The following is a 19,405-nucleotide window of genomic DNA, read 5'->3' on the forward strand; positions in this document are numbered from 1 at the left end:
GAAATCCATTATGGAAAAAATGTTAATCCTTAACTGAATGAACTAATGATTTAAAAAAAAAAAAAACACCTATATAAGGGAGTGATCCACCATAATAAGATGACAGAAACAACAAATGAAAATATTAGTACCCTCTCCCTGAAAATTTGAGTAATAGATTATTCTGAAGTACTGTACTTCATTAAAAAAAAGAGAGATGACATTCATTGTAAGATTACTGTTATATGTACCACCAAGAAAAAAGAAATGCTGTTGAATTAAACTTTGATAGATAATTTTGGTTAAAGGAATAAATGAAAGAATAAGAAACATAGGGGAAAAACGTTATTTGAGGGGAAAAGAGGGAAGACATATTAAAATCAACTAAATAGAATCCTGGAAATGAAATGTATAATTACTGAAATTAAACTTACTGGACAGTTTTAAAAACATTAAACAGATAGTAAGTGTAAAGATCTAAGCAAATTCTATAGAATCCCACACAGAATGATAAAGAGATTCAGAGTGTGAAGGAGAGGGTAAGAGGTAGTGGTGGATAGAAAGCGAAGGTCCAAAATATGTCTAACAAAAATTTCAGTGGAAGAGAATAGACAGAATGGGAGAGAAGCAATATTTGAGGAGCTAATGGCCAAGAATTTTCTTTTTCTTTTTCTTTTTTTTTTTTTTTTCTTTTTTTTTGGGGGGGACAGAGTCTCACTCTGTCGCCAGGCTGGAGTGCAGTGGCTCAATCTCGGCTCGCTACAAACTCTGCCTCCTGGGTTCAAGCGATTCTTCTGCCTCAGCCTCCCGAGTAGCTGGGATTATAGGCGCAAGCCACCATGCCCAGCTAATTTTTATATTTTTAGTAGAGATGGGGTTTCACCATGTTGGCCAGGATGGTCTCGATCTCTTGACCTTGCCTGCCTCAGCCTCCCAAAGTGCTGGGATTACAGGCGTGAGCCACCATGCCCGATGGCCAAGAAGTTTCTAGAATTGGTAAACATTTGACAAACTATGATTCCTGATCGGGATATACAAGAAAAAAATCTTTACCTAGAATAAGAGTGAAAAAAACTCTACAGTTGAAAGTCAAAAAGAAAATCTTGAAACAGAAAAAATGGAGGAGACCTGAGACTGCTCCAAGCCACTCACTTTACTGATGTTGAACTGATACTCACCTCTCTAAGATTTATAGACAAAGCTATTTATAGCTATTTATTTGTAGCTATTTATAGACAAAGCCACAATGGGAACCCATATCCCTTGTGTCCAGTGCACCAGTTATATGTGATATTCTGAGACAATAGGCAAATGAATTTTTATATAAAGTAGTTCACTTTTCAGACTTACAAGGGAAATATATAAGAATGCAGTCATCTTTTACGTGTTCAAAATAATGAGAACAATATTTAGCAAATACTTAGAGCCTGTCCCACCAGGTAAATGTGTTAGGTGACAAAAAGTAGTAGAAATAAGAAAAATATAATCTCTTGCCTCTTGCATTACTCCATGATGGAGGTGTGTTGTTTTGTTAATTACTGTCACAGAAGAGAAAAAGAAAACTTCAGATAATCTACTTTTTATAATTCAGAATTAACTGTATCATCCTTACTTTAGTGCAATATTTAAGGCAGATCATGCACTTCATATTTCACCTTTTATATGAAAATATTAGTTCACATTTTGAGTTTAATCAAATATTCAAAGCAAGATGTTAAAAATTAAATTTTTGATGGAAATGAATGGGCTTAATATTCTACAGCATTCATTTATTCAACAGAATTGTATTGAGCAGCTATCATGTACTGTACTGCGTGGTGGAAGCCCAAGATATGAGCCAAGAAAAATTAAGTATTCTACATAAATAAATTTTACATTAACCAAAATATTGCAAAACATTTTAAAAACTCATTTTTATATTTTGCCCAAATCCACAAAGTTTGTAAAGCCAATAATGTAAAATCTCCAAGAACTTGTTAACAAAAGAGCCCACCTCTAAATAATCTATGGGTCAAACAAATCTCATGGGGATTTAAAAAATGCATTGAACTCAATTAAAATAAATTCAGTATATCAAAATTTGTAGGACGCAGTTAAAGCAATGCAGGGAAATTTCTAATACTAAAATGTACTAAAGAGTACAGCAGAAAAGGAGAAGTTTCAAATCAATAATCGAAGCTCACTCCTCAAGAACCTAGAGAAAGAAGAGTAAAATCACCCAAAAATAAGCCAACAAAAGGAAATAACAAATAGCTGAAATCAGTGAAACTCAAAAAAGAAAAACAATAAAGAAAATCTATGAAATTGAAAGCTGGTTCTTTGAGAAGATCAAAATTGACAAGCCTCTGTTAAGATTTGCAAAGCTATAAAGAGAGAAGACAGATTGTTAATATCAGAGAAGATACAGAGCATATCACTGTAGACCCTGCAAATACCAGAAGGATAATAAAGTAAAAATAAATAATACTACAAAGAATTCTACATATATAAATTTGATAACTTACATGAAATAGACTGACACTCAAAGTATAAACTACCACAACTCACCCAGTATGAAACAGATAACTCAGTAACCTATTAAGGAGATTTAATTTGTGATTATAAGTTTTCAAAAAAGAAATGTCTAGTCCCAGATGGCTTCACTGGAGAATTCAACCAAACATTTAAAGAATTAACACAAATTCTACATAATCTCTTCCAGAAGATAGAAAAACTCAAAATTCCCAACTCACTCTATGAAGGCCAGTGTTCCCCTGATGTCAAAACCAGACAATAACAGTAGAAAAGAAGAAAAAACTTTAACCAAATAACAGCAAATAGAATTCAGGAATATATTAAAAAATGATTTTATACCATGACCAAGTGCTATTTATTCCAGAGATACAAGGATGGTTCAGTATTCAAAAACCAGTCAGTGTAATCCATCATATTAATAGGCTAATGAAGAAAAATCTCATGATTATATCAAGTAATCCAGAAAGAACATTTGACAAAATTTCACACCCGTTTGTTCTGTGAATGTGCATTTTGGTTATGGTAAAGTCAGTGCGGTCACAGGAGGAAATGAAAACAAGGCTTGGAAGGAAAAAGTTTATTATACTCAAGAGTCCCAGGCCAAGCATGGTGGCTCACACCTGTAATCCCAGCACTTCGGGAGGCCAAGGTAGGTGGATCACTTGAGCTCAGGAGTTTGAGACCAGCCTGAGCAATATGGCAAAACCCTGTCTTTACAAAAAATACAAAAATTAGCCGGGTGCAGTGGCATGCACCTGTAGTTCAAGCTACTCATGAGGCTGAGGTGAGAGGATTGCTTGAGCCTGGGAGGTAGACATTGCAGTGAGCCAAGATCATACCACTGCACTCTAGCCTGGCAATAGAGTGAGACCTATCTCATTTAAAAAAAAAAAAAAAAAAAAGTGAAAAAGAGTCCCAGAAAAGTAGGGGCTTACCACATGCCACACAGGGCCACCAGGGAAGTGCTAGGTTTTGGTTGGGTAGGAGAGACCAAAACTAGGGAAAAGCTTAGAAATCCTTCATTGGGGTTTCTGCAGGAAATGCAAGGCAGGTCACATTTAACAGCTTATTATTGGCTAGTTTGAATAATTCCAGTGGGCTCTGGGGCACAGGTATCTAGTTGTCTGGTCCCAGCCCTGAGATGATTTAAAACAGGGAAATACTGGCTTAGTGTGTGATAGTGAGAAAAAGGAGCTGATTATGGCTTTATACTTGGGATTCATTGGTATGTATATGAAAGACATGTTCTCAGTGGAGCCCCTCACTAAGAATTGGCTGCCCCAGGAAGGGGCAGTCTTTTCCCAGGTCTTAAGGCCCCCCAGGTACCAGATCATCATTGGCCCTGTGAATAGATGGCAGATAGACAAATGCAGAATCTGAAGAAACAAGACATTAATTCATTATAAAACCCCCAAGAAAACTGGGAATAAAGGAAAACTTCCAGGATTTGATAAAGTACATCTATAAAAAGTACATCTACAGCTAACATCATGTTTACTGGTGACTGACTGAGTGCTTTCTCCCTAAGAATTAGGAATGACTGAAAAATGTTCACTCTCACCACTGCTATTCAACATAGTACTGGAAATTCTAGCCAGTGCAATAAGGCAAGAAAAGGGAATGAAAGGCATAACTATTGGAAAGGAAGAAATAAAAATTTGTAAAGGCAGTAATCCTGCCTTATAGGACACCTTCTTCATGGTCAGACGTATTTGATCATAATTTAAACTTGATGGTGTAAAGTCAAGTTGTTATACTTCAAAAAATATAATTGCATACCGAGGGACTGTTGAAAAGCTGCAGGCCAGGTGTGGTGGCTAATGCTTGTAATCCCAGCACTTTGGGAGGCCAAGGCAGGCAGGTCATTTAAGCCCAGGAGTTTGAGACCAGTCTCAGCAACATGGCGAGACCCCGTCTCTACAAAAATTATAAAAATTAGCTGGGTGTGGTAGCGCCTGCCTGTAGTCCCCGCTACTTGAGAGGCTGAGGTAGGAAGGTTGCTTGAGTCTGGGAGGCCAAGGATGCAGTGAGCTTTGATGGCACCAACTGTACTCTAACCTGGGCAACAGCAAGACTGTGTCTCCCAAAAAAGGGGGGTACAATACTCTTTGTCCCTGCTAAAAAAAAAATAGCATATTCTGATAATTTTAGATTTATATACCATATTGTGATAATTTTCTGTTGCTCTTCCTGTTTCATGTGTGTGTTTTTATTGGTTCCAATCTGTTACGTAATTTTATACTCAATTGACTTGGTAGACACCTCAGGTGACATGCATAGACTTTACGACAACTATTTACATTCGCAATTCTTTATTACTGCAAAGCAAAACTCCCAATTGTAGTACTGAAGTTGAGATTACTAGAACTTAGGTGTCTACATAAATGGGATGCTGGCATACTTCCATTGTTTTTATTTCCTTAAAGTTACAGTTGTGTTTTAATGAGTCAGACCTTTAGAATTTATAAGTAGTATAAAGTTTTGAGTTTTTCTTTCAAACTTTTGGTTGTAGAGCTGGGCTTTTTCCTTACTCTTTTACTTTCCCTTTTCCAGTACAACTCCATCTCCCCAGTCTCCAGTGAAAAATTAATAACTTCTATGTTCTTGAATAAGAAAATTATTGTTGACTGCAGTATAAGGGGGAGAGTATGAAATAAATAAGAATTATTAGAAAAAAGGGACTCTTGATAAGGGGAACAGGAGTGATTATTAAGAGTTCTAGGACTTGCAGTAATCATAAAAGTCCTGTGCAAATCCCTTTGCTGAGAAGTGATGCTTTGTGTAGTAATAATCATAACACCACCTATTTTCCCTCTCCTAGGACTACAGAGACATCATTGACACTCCAATGGATTTTGCTACTGTTAGAGAAACTTTAGAGGCTGGGAATTATGAGTCACCAATGGAGTTATGTAAAGATGTCAGACTTATTTTCAGTAATTCCAAAGCATATACACCAAGCAAAAGATCAAGGGTATATAATTACATTATTTTCTTTTATGACTAGATTAAGTTAGAGGAATGTGTTAAATGACTAAATGTTGCTTTACTTAAAATTTAGGTCAAAGTTAACTTTCTGTTATATTCTGAATGTTGTCCTACTGGAAAAAGAAGGTATACGTTTCTACTCAGCTCCTTGTATGAAATAACATTGATGTTATCTTTGATGTCTGGGAATGGTTATTTTTCTTGAAGTAGTGTAGTTGATGCAGATTGTCCTGGTATGCACCAGAGCCATCTGGCCTTGACTTTTCTAGCTATTATCTTGCCTTATGGAGCATTTTTGCGAAGATTTTTACAAATAAGTAAAAATATAAATATAATTTAACACTCTTTGACCAGACATGACATCACAAAGGAGTGCTATATAGCAATGAAATGAGAAAGAATAGATGCTAGTCCTAGATAGAAAACAGGTTCAAACCTTTGGGATAGTTTCAGTGTAATAGAGTTGACAATAAGATTTGCCTGTATGAGCCATTTGAATTTAGAGTCGGACTTTTCTATAAGAATCTCAAAACTTGGAAGATTTCTGTTCTAAACACAAAAATATATAATTGTTAAAATGCTTCAGCTTACCTTTTCATCAAAAGATTAGGAAAAAGGGATTAAAAAACACTATTTAAATTCTAAATAGTTTTTACTGGAAAAATATTTACATTACAATATTTACTGAACAAAGATTTTCCTCCGAGGAATGTTTGAGCACTTTTTTTTTTCCCTCACAGATTTACAGCATGAGTTTGCGCCTGTCTGCTTTCTTCGAAGAACACATTAGTTCAGTTTTATCAGATTATAAATCTGCTCTTCGTTTTCATAAAAGAAATACCATAACCAAAAGGAGGAAGAAAAGAAACAGAAGCAGCTCTGTTTCCAGTAGTGCTGCATCAAGGTATTTAATTTCTTTTAAATAACCACTAGCTGATCTATAACTTTCATCTAAATGATAGAACTTGGTGTTTTTTAATACTTCCTTTACTATTCCCTATATTGCAGAATGATATATTTGACATGCAAGTTCCTATGATGTGGAGGATTTTTAATCTTTTAACTAAAGCTATACTAGTGTAAGTGCTTAAATTCAAACTGCTAAATCTATACAGTAAAACAGCATTTTTAGGATAGTGATGGCATCATGCTTTCCGTCATATAACTTTAGCATTTACAGCGATCCTTCACTAAATATTCACTTTCAAAGGCTCACAATCATATGAAATCCACTACAAATCTCATATTTTAACATACTTCATAATAGTACAAATATTGAATCCAAAAATATTATAAACTGTTTTATTCATTCACATAGAGCTATAAGAGTGACTGACACTACTATTTTATTTACAGCCCTGAAAGGAAAAAAAGGATCTTAAAACCCCAGCTAAAATCAGAAAGCTCTACCTCTGCATTCTCTACACCTACACGATCAATACCGCCAAGACACAATGCTGCTCAGATAAACGGTAAAACAGAATCTAGTTCTGTGGTTCGAACCAGAAGCAACCGAGTAGTTGTAGATCCAGTTGTCACTGAGCAACCATCTACTTCTTCAGCTTCAAAGACTTTTATTACAAAAGCTAATGCATCTGCAGTACCAGGGAAAACAAGTAAGACTCACTTTCTAAATTGAAATGTATATGATGATTTTCTTAATTTAAGCTTTTACTTTGCCAAGTGCAATAGACTGAGTTTTAGTAATTTCTAGCAGACACTGTTGTTTTTGCCTTCTTTATTAATTTCCTGTTTTAAAAAAAGTTTTTAATAAGAATTAAATTGAGGTTTAGGTCATTATAGACTAATGCTTAGAAATGGCAACTCTGATCTAAACTACCTGAATTTAAATCATAGTACCCACACTAGCTAGCAATTTGCCAAGACTTGCCTTCGAAATTTTGAAATGATGGGACAGCTTCTAAAAGGGCTGAAACTCTTAAGAGTTTCTAGTTGGATATGCCTTTTTCCTATTAGAAAGTAGCTTTCCTAAGAAAGCTTAAGCGTCCTTCAAGTTTTGTTGTCTTGGCTAATTCAAATAATTCAGGTTAACTTTTTTCTTATCTTTAGGTTCAATAACTCTTAATTTTTAACTTTTTGTTTGTATATTTTAGTACTAGAGAATTCTGTGAAACATTCCAAAGCTTTGAATACTCTTTCCAGTCCTGGTCAATCTAGTTTTAGTCATGGCACCAGGAATAATTCTGCAAAAGAAAACATGGAAAAGGAAAAGCCAGTCAAACGTAAAATGAAGTCATCTGTACTCCCAAAGGCGTCTACTCTTTCAAAGTCATCAGCTGTCATTGAGCAAGGTAAGGTATTATTTGTATCTTTCAAGATACAGCAGATCCTTATTTTAAATGATGCTTTTGTTGGAATCAGCATTTATATCTACTTTTCAGGTTGCCCACTTAAAAGTCACATATCTGTATTAGTTGATAAATTTAGTGCAATGAGCTATTACTGTGCCACTGCACTCCATCCTAGTAAAAAGAATGAGACCCTGTGTCAAAAGAAAAAAAAAAGAAATATATCTTCAAAGTTTAAATTAAATAGGGTATAGTTAACCCAATGTAGCATTCTTCACTTTTCTAGAAAAATGTTTAATTATTGGATCACAAAACTACTTATTTTTCTAGACTAACTTTTACCAAATAATAATTCATTGGGCTTGTCTACAACTGTAGAATACAACTTTTGACACCTTACTGTTACACTTCAAGTTCTTTCAGCTCCAGGTTTTTATTGTAAAGTCTTTATATTTGAAAGTTGAAGAAGGTAAATAATAAAATATGCCATGTGACATGTTAATATGGCTTCTTGGCAGCAGACAGCCCAATAATAAGCATTTTGCATCATGATTTTCAAAGTGTGTCTAAGACATTTCTTCTTCATTGTTGTCTTCAGAAACCTCTCTCAAAATTTAATTTCTCTACTGAAATCTTACTTTTGTTAATGGCATTGGGATCTACCCATGTAAACTTAAAAATCAGGGAGTCATCCTAGCCTTCTCTTCAGCAACTGAATCTGTTCAACAGCTTTTTGTTTTTGTTGTTTCTCCCTCCATAACATCTCTTAAATCTATTCTCTCCTCTCCATTCTCACCTCCATGATACTATTTCAAGGCCTACATAATTTCTTGCTTGGACTATTTTCCTAGTTTCCTAACTGGTCTTCCTGCCTCAGTTCTCAACTCTTTCTTAACCAGTCCATCTCCCATATTGCAGGCAAAGTGATCTTTTTATTTCTCTCTAGCACATGTGGATGTGTGTACATACACACAGAGAAGACACCTCCTTGTCTTCAAATCATATATGGAAACATTTTAAATTTTTTGCCTGATACATAAGACTCTTTATAACTTGGCTCTTGCCTAACATCCAGGTTCTTTTACCTTCTTTCTCTCTTTTGTATCCCAGTCATCCTAAACACTTAGAAGTTCCTGAGTCTTTCTTTTCTCCTTTTGGGAGAATGTCTTTTTTTCCCTCCTAGTTTAATTGTCTGTTGCCTTTCACGTCTCACTTAAAATATCATCTTCTTTAGGAAGTCTTCTCCTGGCTTCTTTAGATAGAATCAAGCACTTCCTTTTTTTTTTTTTTAAAGACAGGATCTTGCTCTGTCACCCAGGCTGGAGTGCAGTGGCCTGATTCCCATTCACTGCAACCTCTGCCTTGCCGGTTCAAGCAATTCTTCTGCCTCAGCCTCCCAAGTAGCTGGAATTATAGATGTGCACCATCACACCCGGCTAATTTTGTATTTTTGGTATAGACAGGATTTCGCCATGTTGACCAGGCTGGTCTCAAACTTCTGGCCTCTGGTGATCCACCCCACTGGGCCTCCCAAAGTATTGTGATTTCAGATGTGAGCCACCACGCCAGCCAAGCACTTCCATCTTTCTGTCCCAGAAAACCCTGTTCATTACCTTTGGTGGTACTTATAATGGTGATCAGATTATTCATTTTCACATGTCTATATCTCCAGAAGAATCTGAGCTTAATGTGTTTACTCATTTTTAGTGCCCATTATATAGAAGATAATAAGTGTTTGAATAAATAACCAAAATGCTTTGCGTATGAATGTTTCACATTTTTAATAATCTGCCCCCTTTCTGAACTGAATTTAGAGTTTGAATAGTATATTGGCCTTGCTTCTTTTTATTCGTGAATCCTAGAGAAATCAAATATATATGATGAATTGGTTCTAGCATTATGATAGCGGAAGTCTGGTATCATAACCCATTTGATTTTTAATTTTTGAGTATTACAAATACTCAAGTACTGGTACTGTATAGAAATAGCATTATCTATTAGTTAACATTAACAGTGTTTTATTATAAATAATGATACCTAAATTAACTATTTAGAATCAAGCAGTGTTGTCTAGTGGAATATAATACAAGCCATATATGTAATTTTAAATTTTGTAGTCACCATGTTTAATAAAAACAGGTAAAGTTAATTTTAATAATATTTGATTTATCCCATTATATCCAAAATGTTATTTCAGTATTTAATCAGTATTTTAAAATATACACTGCTTTAGTATTTAAATTGAAATTTAAATAAAAATTTAGTTCCTAAGCTGCATAACTTTTCATGTGCCCAGGACAACACAGTTCAATGTCAGTGGTTTTTAAACTTTTTAAAAAAACTTCTGAATTCCTTTTTAAGAAAGCTGCATTCATTCTTAACCTTTTTACATTATATATTGCTTTATAAAGTTGATGAGTCCTATAGTCCCTGTCTCAGAAAAATGTACATAAACATATCCATACAAAATTTTGGACCATTTCAAGGGATTCATGTAGTCCTTAAAGCCTATCTTCTGTAGTAGGTACGTGTACTGGATATTTAGAACCCTTGTAGTCATAATGTAAAACAAAAGAGATTGACAGAATCCCCAGGCAGTTTAAATGTCAGCTGCTGCATAGAAAATACTTAACTACTTTATGTCCACACCCACATTTTTTCCCGACCACTAATCTAAAGAGAGTCATTTCACTATGGGGGTCAGGAATTAAAAGCTTTGCATTTTCTGTCTGTACTTGGCTCTGATCTTTGGTAAGTCTCTTAACCATGTTGTTTTGTTTTGCTTTGTTTTGTTTTGTTTTGTTTTGTTTTGTTTTTGAGATGGAGTCTCGCTCTTGTCGCCCAGGCTGTCTTGTCGCCCAGGCTGTCTTGTCGCCCAGGCTGGAGTGTAGTGGCGTGATCTCAGCTCACTGCAACCTCCGCCTCCCGAGTTCAAAGGATTCTCCTGCCTCAGCCCCCTGAGTAGCTGGGATTACAGGCACCCACCACCACGCCCAGCTACTTTTTGTACTTTTAGTAGAGAGGGGGTTTCGCCATGTTGGCCAGGCTGGTCTCGAACTCCTGACCTCAGGTGATCCGCCCACTTTGGCCTCCCAGAGTGCTGGAATTATAATCATGAGCCACTGCACCCGACCAACCATGATTTTCTTATTTACAAAGTACAGTTCCAACCTGTGACCAAAAATGCTCTTATGAAGATGTATTCTCTTTAAAAGCAGTTTCCATCTATGAATTTCCTCAAAAATAGAGCATTGCAAGTCACCTACCATATCAAATAAAAACATGTCAGAAATTTGAAGGGAAAGAGAGTTAGTTACTGATAGTTCCTGTGGCATATTTTTCCTTTATCTAAGTTATAGCATTTTTTTCTACAACAGAAAGGTAATTCATCATCTCCAGATCCTTCAGGTTTAGAATTTGATTGCCAGCATTTTCTCTCTTGTTTTATGAAGCATAATGACCTTTTATCGTGGAGTTTGTTACAGTGGGATCTTAATCATGATAATGGTGGCACACATAGTGATTTTGATTGATATATATATAGTCAGTATTTCCTAGGATTGTAGTAATTTGACATTTATTACACAAGGAGATAGGACTTTTCAAAGCCTATGAAAACTGCCATTTAGTTGTTTTTAAATCCTCTTTAAACAGTTCTAAGAACAAAGTTTTTGACCAAGAGTAACTTACTTCTAAGTTAGAAATAAGAAACCTTTGGTCATCCCAGCTTTATAATCAATCACAATGTTAACTTAGATAAGTTACTTGTTTTCTATGAGCTTTACTTCCCTCGTGAGATCATTAAGAATCTGTCTCTTTTAATTAGAAAATAAGATCATTGAACTATTAGTGTTTTCTAGGTTCTTTTTTGTCATTTTAATAAAATAATTTGGATTATGTCATTATATCATTACATATAAGTATACCAATGGGGCCTTATTGACAAGTTTGAGAGTCAAACAAAAAAAGAAACTCCGTATATTAAGTGTACTGTTGTTCCCTTTTAGGAGATTGTAAGAACAATGCTCTTGTACCAGGAACCATTCAAGTAAATGGCCATGGAGGACAGCCATCAAAACTTGTGAAGAGGGGACCTGGAAGGAAACCTAAAGTAGAAGTTAATACCAATAGTGGTGAAATTATACACAAGAAAAGGGGTAGAAAGCCCAAAAAGCTACAGTATGCAAAGCCAGAAGATTTAGAGCAAAATAATGTGCATCCCATCAGAGATGAAGTACTTCCTTCTTCAACATGCAATTTTCTTTCTGAAACTAATAATGTAAAGGAAGATTTGTTACAGAAAAAGAATCGTGGAGGTAGAAAACCCAAAAGGAAGATGAAGACACAAAAACTAGATTCAGATCTCCTAGTCCCTGCAAGTGTCAAAGTGTTAAGGAGAAGTAACCGAAAAAAGATAGATGATCCTATAGATGAGGAAGAAGAGTTTGAAGAACTCAAAGGCTCTGAACCCCACATGAGAACTAGAAATCAAGGTCGAAGGACAGCTTTCTATAATGAGGATGACTCTGAAGAGGAGCAAAGGCAGCTGTTGTTCGAAGACACCTCTTTAACTTTTGGAACTTCTAGTAGAGGGCGAGTCCGAAAGTTGACTGAAAAAGCAAAAGCTAATTTAATTGGTTGGTAACTTGTACCAAAATATTTTACTTCAAAATCTATAAAGCAGGTACAGTTAAGGAATAAGTAGAACTAAGGCTTCTGCTTCCTTGCTGCTGCAGTGGAGTAGGGAATGTTATGATTTGATTTGCAAAAAAAACAAAAAACAAAAAACAAACTTACAAGACACTTCACTTCTTTAAATGAATATATATATATAAATATATACATATATATTTTAAATGTTTGCTATTTATTGCCCTTAGATAGGTTATGCATTTTCACATTCATTTCATTCACTGTTTGAAACGAAAGAAATTGATCTATAATGAATTCCTGATTTATTTATAGAAAAGACAGTTCTGCTACACTCTTTAGGAGCATAGTATTCCTAGCGATAGAGCATTTCATGTTAAAATGAATTATTTTTGACCAAGCAAGGTACATTTCTATTGATACAAGTCATGCCCCTAAAAGATAGATGTTATACAGAGTAGCAGTGAATTAAGAAATGTTTCCTCTAAAAGATAAATATAAAATTTCCACCATTTGATACCCTAAACAGTTTAATTTTAATTACAGAATGTCCATCTACAAAGTATCTAGAGGAGGCTTTTGCTTTATTCCATTTCTGCCAAACTTAAGAGAAAATGTACTGATGAAGGGAAACATATCCACATTGGAAAACATTTGACTGTCTAATTTTTCAGACCTTGATTCTTATATCACTCAATCTCTGTTTATTGTGCCAAAGACTGAGAATCAGTGCAGTGGAAAGCCTGTTTTTGACTGTCAGGACAGCATACACTTTTCAATATTGGAAAGGCTATATATTCTAAAGAGCAAGTTATTAAAGAGTTATGCTGAGATATATCTTTTTTTGGTACTAATAGAAAATAATGCACTGGTGGGTCCTTTGACAGAGATGTTCTAGAGGAAATGTTTAAGTGGTTAAAGGATTCAAGGAAAATACAGGAAAAAAGGTATGGGATTTGATGTTTACTTGTTGATCTGGATTAATGTCATTTCTAAACTTTAGACATATCTAATAGCCTAAAATGACTTACAAAGAAACGTGTCTGTGTGTGTATGTGTATATATTGATAAATGGGTATAATTAAATATATATACAAACACATACTTATATACTATTACCCAGGTATAAATTCTTTTTTCAGGATTTTTTAGATAGCAGTAGAATAAAAATAATTTTAAAATGTCATACTTTATAGTTTAATTTTAAGGGGGAAATTGGTTATTTTCAATTATTAAAGGTTAAAATAGGCCAAATCACTTTTTATGCAATCATGTTTTATACAGTGGTCTCATTGCACATTGTGTTTTTTCTGCACTTTTTACGGTATCCTTATCATGCTGGTATGTCAATATACACCCTAAAGAAAAACTCCATTTAATGATTGTGCCTTGTATTCTATTATTTTTTGCATCATTAGTAAAATTAAGTTGTCTATTGTAAATGATAACTATATGACTTAGGAGAATGTATTGCTATATGTACTGCTATGGAAAAGGAAAGCAGTTATTTATTTGTTTATGGTACAGTTAGTTATTTTATACCTTAAAAACCAACATACTTACCATTTCTATTGTTTAAAAATTACTGTCCATTTTTAAAAAAAAATTAAAGAATGTAGTATTTTCTGAGGACTGGTATGGTACAAAAATGTAATCAAAATTTTCAGATACTACATTTTTAAAAAGTGAGGATGGGGAAAATATGTATCAGCATGACCCTGATGTAGAAAAATAAAGTCTGCAATTGAACCTTGGCAAAATACATTACATAATTATTTCTGATAAGGATAAATATTAGCTGCCATTTAACTGTCATGAAGAATGAAAAGTGATACATTTGGGCTTTTTAGATCATTTGTAACTAAATTTGTACAGAAATTCTCCTGTGAAATTAAGTAAACCATTTTCCAGATCTTGACTGCATTGCTGAGATTTTGCAGTTGAAAAATAATTTCAAATTTTTCAGATTTTTTGTATATTTATTTTTTTCTAACAAATATATTTAACTATAAAATTAAAATTCAGTAGTTAAACTCTTCATAATGCAGAAATGGATGGCTTGATTATATAGAAAAATGAGTCTTTCAGTTACACCATTCTTGAAAATAATAGTGTATGTTTGAAATTTGTCATTAATTAGTTGTTTTTGAAGGCAATCTATTTGAAATATGTAATTTCCTGATGTTATCTGCATTGTTAAAAAAATAATAGGCTATAAAACCAATTTTTGTAAAAATGTACAGTTTTAAGTTGTGTACAGAAAAAGGAAGAGCGTACACAGTCTTAGAGTGGAATATACCTCTAGTGCAGTGTATGTGTTAATTCCAACCCTTGAGCAAAGAAATGAGTATTTACCATCTTTCCTATAACACGTAAATGTATTATTCCTGTTCTACAGACACTGTATATTTATGACCTTATTTGGACATTATTAGACACTGGTTTCTTAGTAAAGCACAGTAACTTGGATCAGATTCTTTGTAACCGAAACACTTAAACATGTATTAGTAATACCAATATATTTAGATTTTATATTTTTATAATTTAGCTTCTATGCATTGCAGAAGTTGAATTAAGAAATTTAAGTCATCACCATATTTTTGTTTTCTTTACCACTTGGGAAAATAATCCTCTTTGAGGCAGTAACACTATGTATGTACTGTTGATAGGCCAGAAAGAAGTGTTGGCAGTTGTCTTAGGTAAGCAATAAAAATATCTCCAATTTACTGAAAGTTCAGAAATATAACTGTTACATGCATGGAAAGTGTAAACCAATTTAGGTATTTCTAAGTACCCAACCCTAATATTCTTTCCCTCAACTCCAACATTCTCAAGTCCCAGATGAAAAGTTGAAGTGGAGCATTAGTTTAAATATTCAGTCTAATCAGAGACTCACAGTCCTGGGCAATAGATATATAGCTTTTTAAAATTTTATCCTTTGTGACCTGCTGTAGTGGCATTGAACTATTTTCTGCATGTATTATAAACTAAAGATTTTTTGGCCTTATTTCAATTGTTTTTATTGCACAACTTCACTACAAATTTAAAGACTGCTGGCATTATTATAAAACTGTCTTCCTCCAATCCAAGTAAATAAGTGTGTGGGATATTTGTGAGCTGGATTAGGTAACATCTGAGACTTGGGATTGACTAAATTTAGTTATCACTTGGAAATGAATTACTTAAGATACAGTAATCAGAGAAAATATCTTTGTGCAGCATATATGTTAACATCTAGAGTTGTCCCTCATCTGCAGTGCAGTAGATGAATCAGACATTTTAAGAAATGTATTCAAATATTTTTATCTTATATGTTAGCAGCATTTACATGTTTTCAGATACGATTTGTAATATAAATTAATTTCTCCAGTTAACAATGTTTACTTCAATTCTGACATTCCATTTTATACTTATATACCTACTGTATATCTCTCTCAAATGTCAGCTAGAAGTGACTTTTTCAGTTTTCTGTCTAGTGAAAACAGATGTATTCTGAATGTTTTCATGACCTGAAATATATTTTTGAGTAGGTTGAAAGGACCAAGATACTTGAGTGATTAAAGGGCTGTAAGTGTTCTGCTTATATGCAGGAGTTACATGATTTTAAAAGTCGTAATAGGGGAAGTCGTTTTATCATCTGATTACTCCTATTAACCTAAAAAGTATTTCTAACATAACAGGTTGAGCAGTGGTTTTGTTACACTTAGGCAAGAATTTATTTTCCCATTAAAATTTGAAAAATCCACTTTTCTTTGCTTCTACCCTTGCAGTTTCCCGTAGTTCCCCTAATTTCCAAGTGATCTGAACTAAAATTAATATTACATTTACTAAGAAACTATTTTTGTTAATTATACTGAGCAAAGCGCTCCAAATGAAAAGTCATTATGAACTATGTATAGTACCCAAGAAAAGGTCAAGTTGAGTCAGAAGACTGTAAGTACCACTTTTGGCGCTCCAGAGATGAACCTTGTACACACTGCAGTAAAACAGTGAGTAGAAAAGATGAGCTATAAATAGATACTATTTTTAGTTTTGATAGCTCTGTATTGAAATACTTTTTTAATGCAGATAAAAATTATCAGGAAATTAACCTTATGGCACAGACCAAATACTTAGTGCATGGCTGAGTTTCTACAATTCAAGGAGCCAATAAAATAGGTTCAAGATGGAATATAGTACATGCATATAAGGCAGATGCACACATGCTGGTTACTTTAAGATTGTGTGTGTTGATTAGTCACAATGGTAGACTATAACATGAGACAATACAAAGTTACATTTTTGGACCATATTAAAACTGCAAGAAGACAGGGGTCTTACTGAAGATCTTTTAGAAAACTTAAATCCTGTCACAGGATATTTAGACATGTGTAGAATGTAGCTCAATTTTTAAAAAGTAACTGACCTAGAGGGTGAAAGTTGAAACTGACACATTTTCAAATTAAGATTATGCTTATTTTGTACAGAAAACAATGTTTAAACACAAGCAGATCTGTTGTATGTAATAAGTAACACAGAGTTTTAAAACAAATTAATTATTTAGCTTTATTGAAGTTTGTTTTTTTCCTTCCAAACCTGGAGTATCATAAACAGCAGTTTCACACCAGAATAGCAGTGCCCTTTCTTTTTGTACATACTGATTGGACCTTTCTTTACTGTTACGTGGACACTTTCTATGTTAGTTTTGATGCATAATTCTTTGAATCCTTTTATACAAACTAGAATGTATGTGTAAGAATACCTGTCCCTGCAATGTAGTAACTACAAACTTATTTTTAAATAAATAGAAAACTTGTTTTTCTAAGCTATTTTGTAGAGCCTGATGATTTATTATTTGCTTTTTAAAGTTTTTTTGGCAACACATAAAGCACTTAGTACATAATCTCAACAAGCTGCTTACCAAAGTGGTCATATGGCAGATACCATTATGTAAATGCTGGTTCATTAGAGTTTCCAGTGCCCTGTGTGTTTTGCAAAGTGTGAAAACTGTCAGTTAAAAGATTTTTGGGTGCCGAAATGTAATTTAATTCCAAAACAACTGAAGGTCAAAAACTTACATGCCTTTTTATGTGCACATTTAATAAAACAATTTTATTGATTTCTTACCATGAGTAAGTTACTGTGATGAGTGATAAATACTTCAATATTCAGATACTTTTGTAAGAGATACATTTCAGTGGAACACTTTGCATAAATATTTTCTCAAAAATGTGCAATTTCTGGGAAAAAAGGAATGATGAAAGGGAAAGAAGGTTATTGTAGTTTTCCTAGAAATTTTGTCAGATTGGCATGCATTTTTATTGACTTAACTAAGAATCCCAACTTTAGCATGAAGACCATTAGATATGAATACATAAGGCCATAACAATTCAAATTAAGCACATGGAGTGATTTGTAATTTTGTGTTAATTTCTCCCTAAGATGTTTTGTTAAAATGATTTTGTATAAGTTGAGGAAGGCAGGTAAAAAAAATTCCAGATAACCTTTTCTTTATGAAGTCTGCTAATAACAATACCTAGTATATACTTAGAAGAACCAGCCAAGAAAAATTAACTTTCAGCAACCACTCTACTCGTTTCTCTTTTGTAATAATACCAATTTTATGACCCAAGATTCCCCAGGATTTAACGGAAATAAGATTAAAGACCACAAAACCTCTGTTGCTTGCAATATAGTACTTTGTGTTTGTAATCAATGTGTGGTAAATTTAACACATTTACCACTTACTGATTAGCCTTTGGGAAAAGAATGGTGGAAGTCATTCAGTGAAATACCTTTCTACCTAATTGGTTAGACATACTGGCAGCACAGTGTAATGAACTGGCCTGGAGTTAGGAAATGGGAATTTGACTTTCATTCCTGACAGGAAGTAGAGGAACCCCAGCAAAGTATTATCTCAGCTTCATTTTCCTCATCTGTAAAGTTTTAAAAGTTGATTAAATTATCTGTGAGGTCTAATTCTGTTCAAATAGCCAGTGGTGATAATCTCATTTGTATACTGTCCTCTGTATTCATGGCTCAACCTTGGCTTTTATATTTAGTCCCTAAATAGAGTACATCATTTAATGTGTAGCTTCCAGACAAGCTGTGTCTTGCGGCCATGACCTGTTTGTTGTAAGTGTGAGGTTTTCTGAACCCTTAGAAGAAGGACTTTTAATGTTTTCGCAACACACTATTGTATTGCTATAAATTGTGAATTGCTTTAAAAATACATGTTTACTAATAAAAAGAAGTACAGGCACACTTTATTTTATTGTGCTTTGCATTATTGCACTTTGCAGATAACTGGTAACCGTGCATCCAGCAAGGCTGTCAGTACCATTTTTCCAACAGCAGGTGATAACTTCATGTGTCACATTTTGGTAATTGCAATATTTCCAACTTTTGAAATCTCATTCTGTCTGTCCATGGTGATCTGGGAGCAGTAGTCATTTATGTTACCACTGTAATTGTTTTGAGGTGCCACAAACCACACCCATATAAGATAGTTAATACATGTTCTGTGTGTTCTGACTGTTCCAATAAATGGCTATTCCCCCCCCCCCCCCTTTTTGGGACTTCTATTCCCTCAGATACACCAATACTGAAATTAAACCAATTAGTTACCCTACCGTGGCCTCTGAGTGTTCAAGTGAATAGAAGAGTCTCAAGTCTCTCAATTTCATCAAAAGCTAGCTATGATGAAGCTTAGTGAAAAAGGCATGTCAAAAGCCAAGAGAGGCTGAAAGCTGAAACTATTGTGCCAAACAGCCAAGTTGTGTAAGCAAAGGAAAAGTCATTGAAGTTAAGCATGCCACTTCAGTGAACATATGAATGATAAGAAAGCAAAGCAACCTTATGGTTGATAAGGAGAAAGGTGCAGTGGTCTGGATAGGAGATCAAATCAGCCACAATATTTCCTGAAGCCAAAACCTAATCCAGAGAAGGCCATTAAAGCTCTTCAATTCTGTAAAGGTGAGAGAGGT

At 34.2% G+C, this 19,405-nt stretch overlaps 1 protein-coding gene across 2 annotated transcripts in view; it reads left to right on the forward strand.

Annotated features, from left to right (window-relative positions):
* PHIP (pleckstrin homology domain interacting protein) overlaps positions 1–18,688 on the forward strand; it is a 139,859-nt gene extending 121,171 nt beyond the window's left edge. For both annotated transcript variants that reach the window (XM_032152804.2, XM_032152794.2), the window contains exons 36-40: positions 5,315–5,467; positions 6,222–6,385; positions 6,838–7,097; positions 7,596–7,793; positions 11,798–18,688. In XM_032152804.2, the coding sequence (XP_032008695.1) occupies positions 5,315–5,467; positions 6,222–6,385; positions 6,838–7,097; positions 7,596–7,793; positions 11,798–12,435 (1,413 nt within the window). In that variant the 3' untranslated portion in view covers positions 12,436–18,688. The remainder of the gene's footprint in view (positions 1–5,314; positions 5,468–6,221; positions 6,386–6,837; positions 7,098–7,595; positions 7,794–11,797) is intronic.
* The last annotated feature ends 717 nt before the right edge of the window (positions 18,689–19,405 follow it).

The sequence above is a fragment of the Hylobates moloch genome, unplaced genomic scaffold, assembly GCF_009828535.3.
Source record: "Hylobates moloch isolate HMO894 unplaced genomic scaffold, HMol_V3 SCAFFOLD_2, whole genome shotgun sequence".
Taxonomy (NCBI): Eukaryota; Metazoa; Chordata; class Mammalia; order Primates; family Hylobatidae; genus Hylobates; species Hylobates moloch.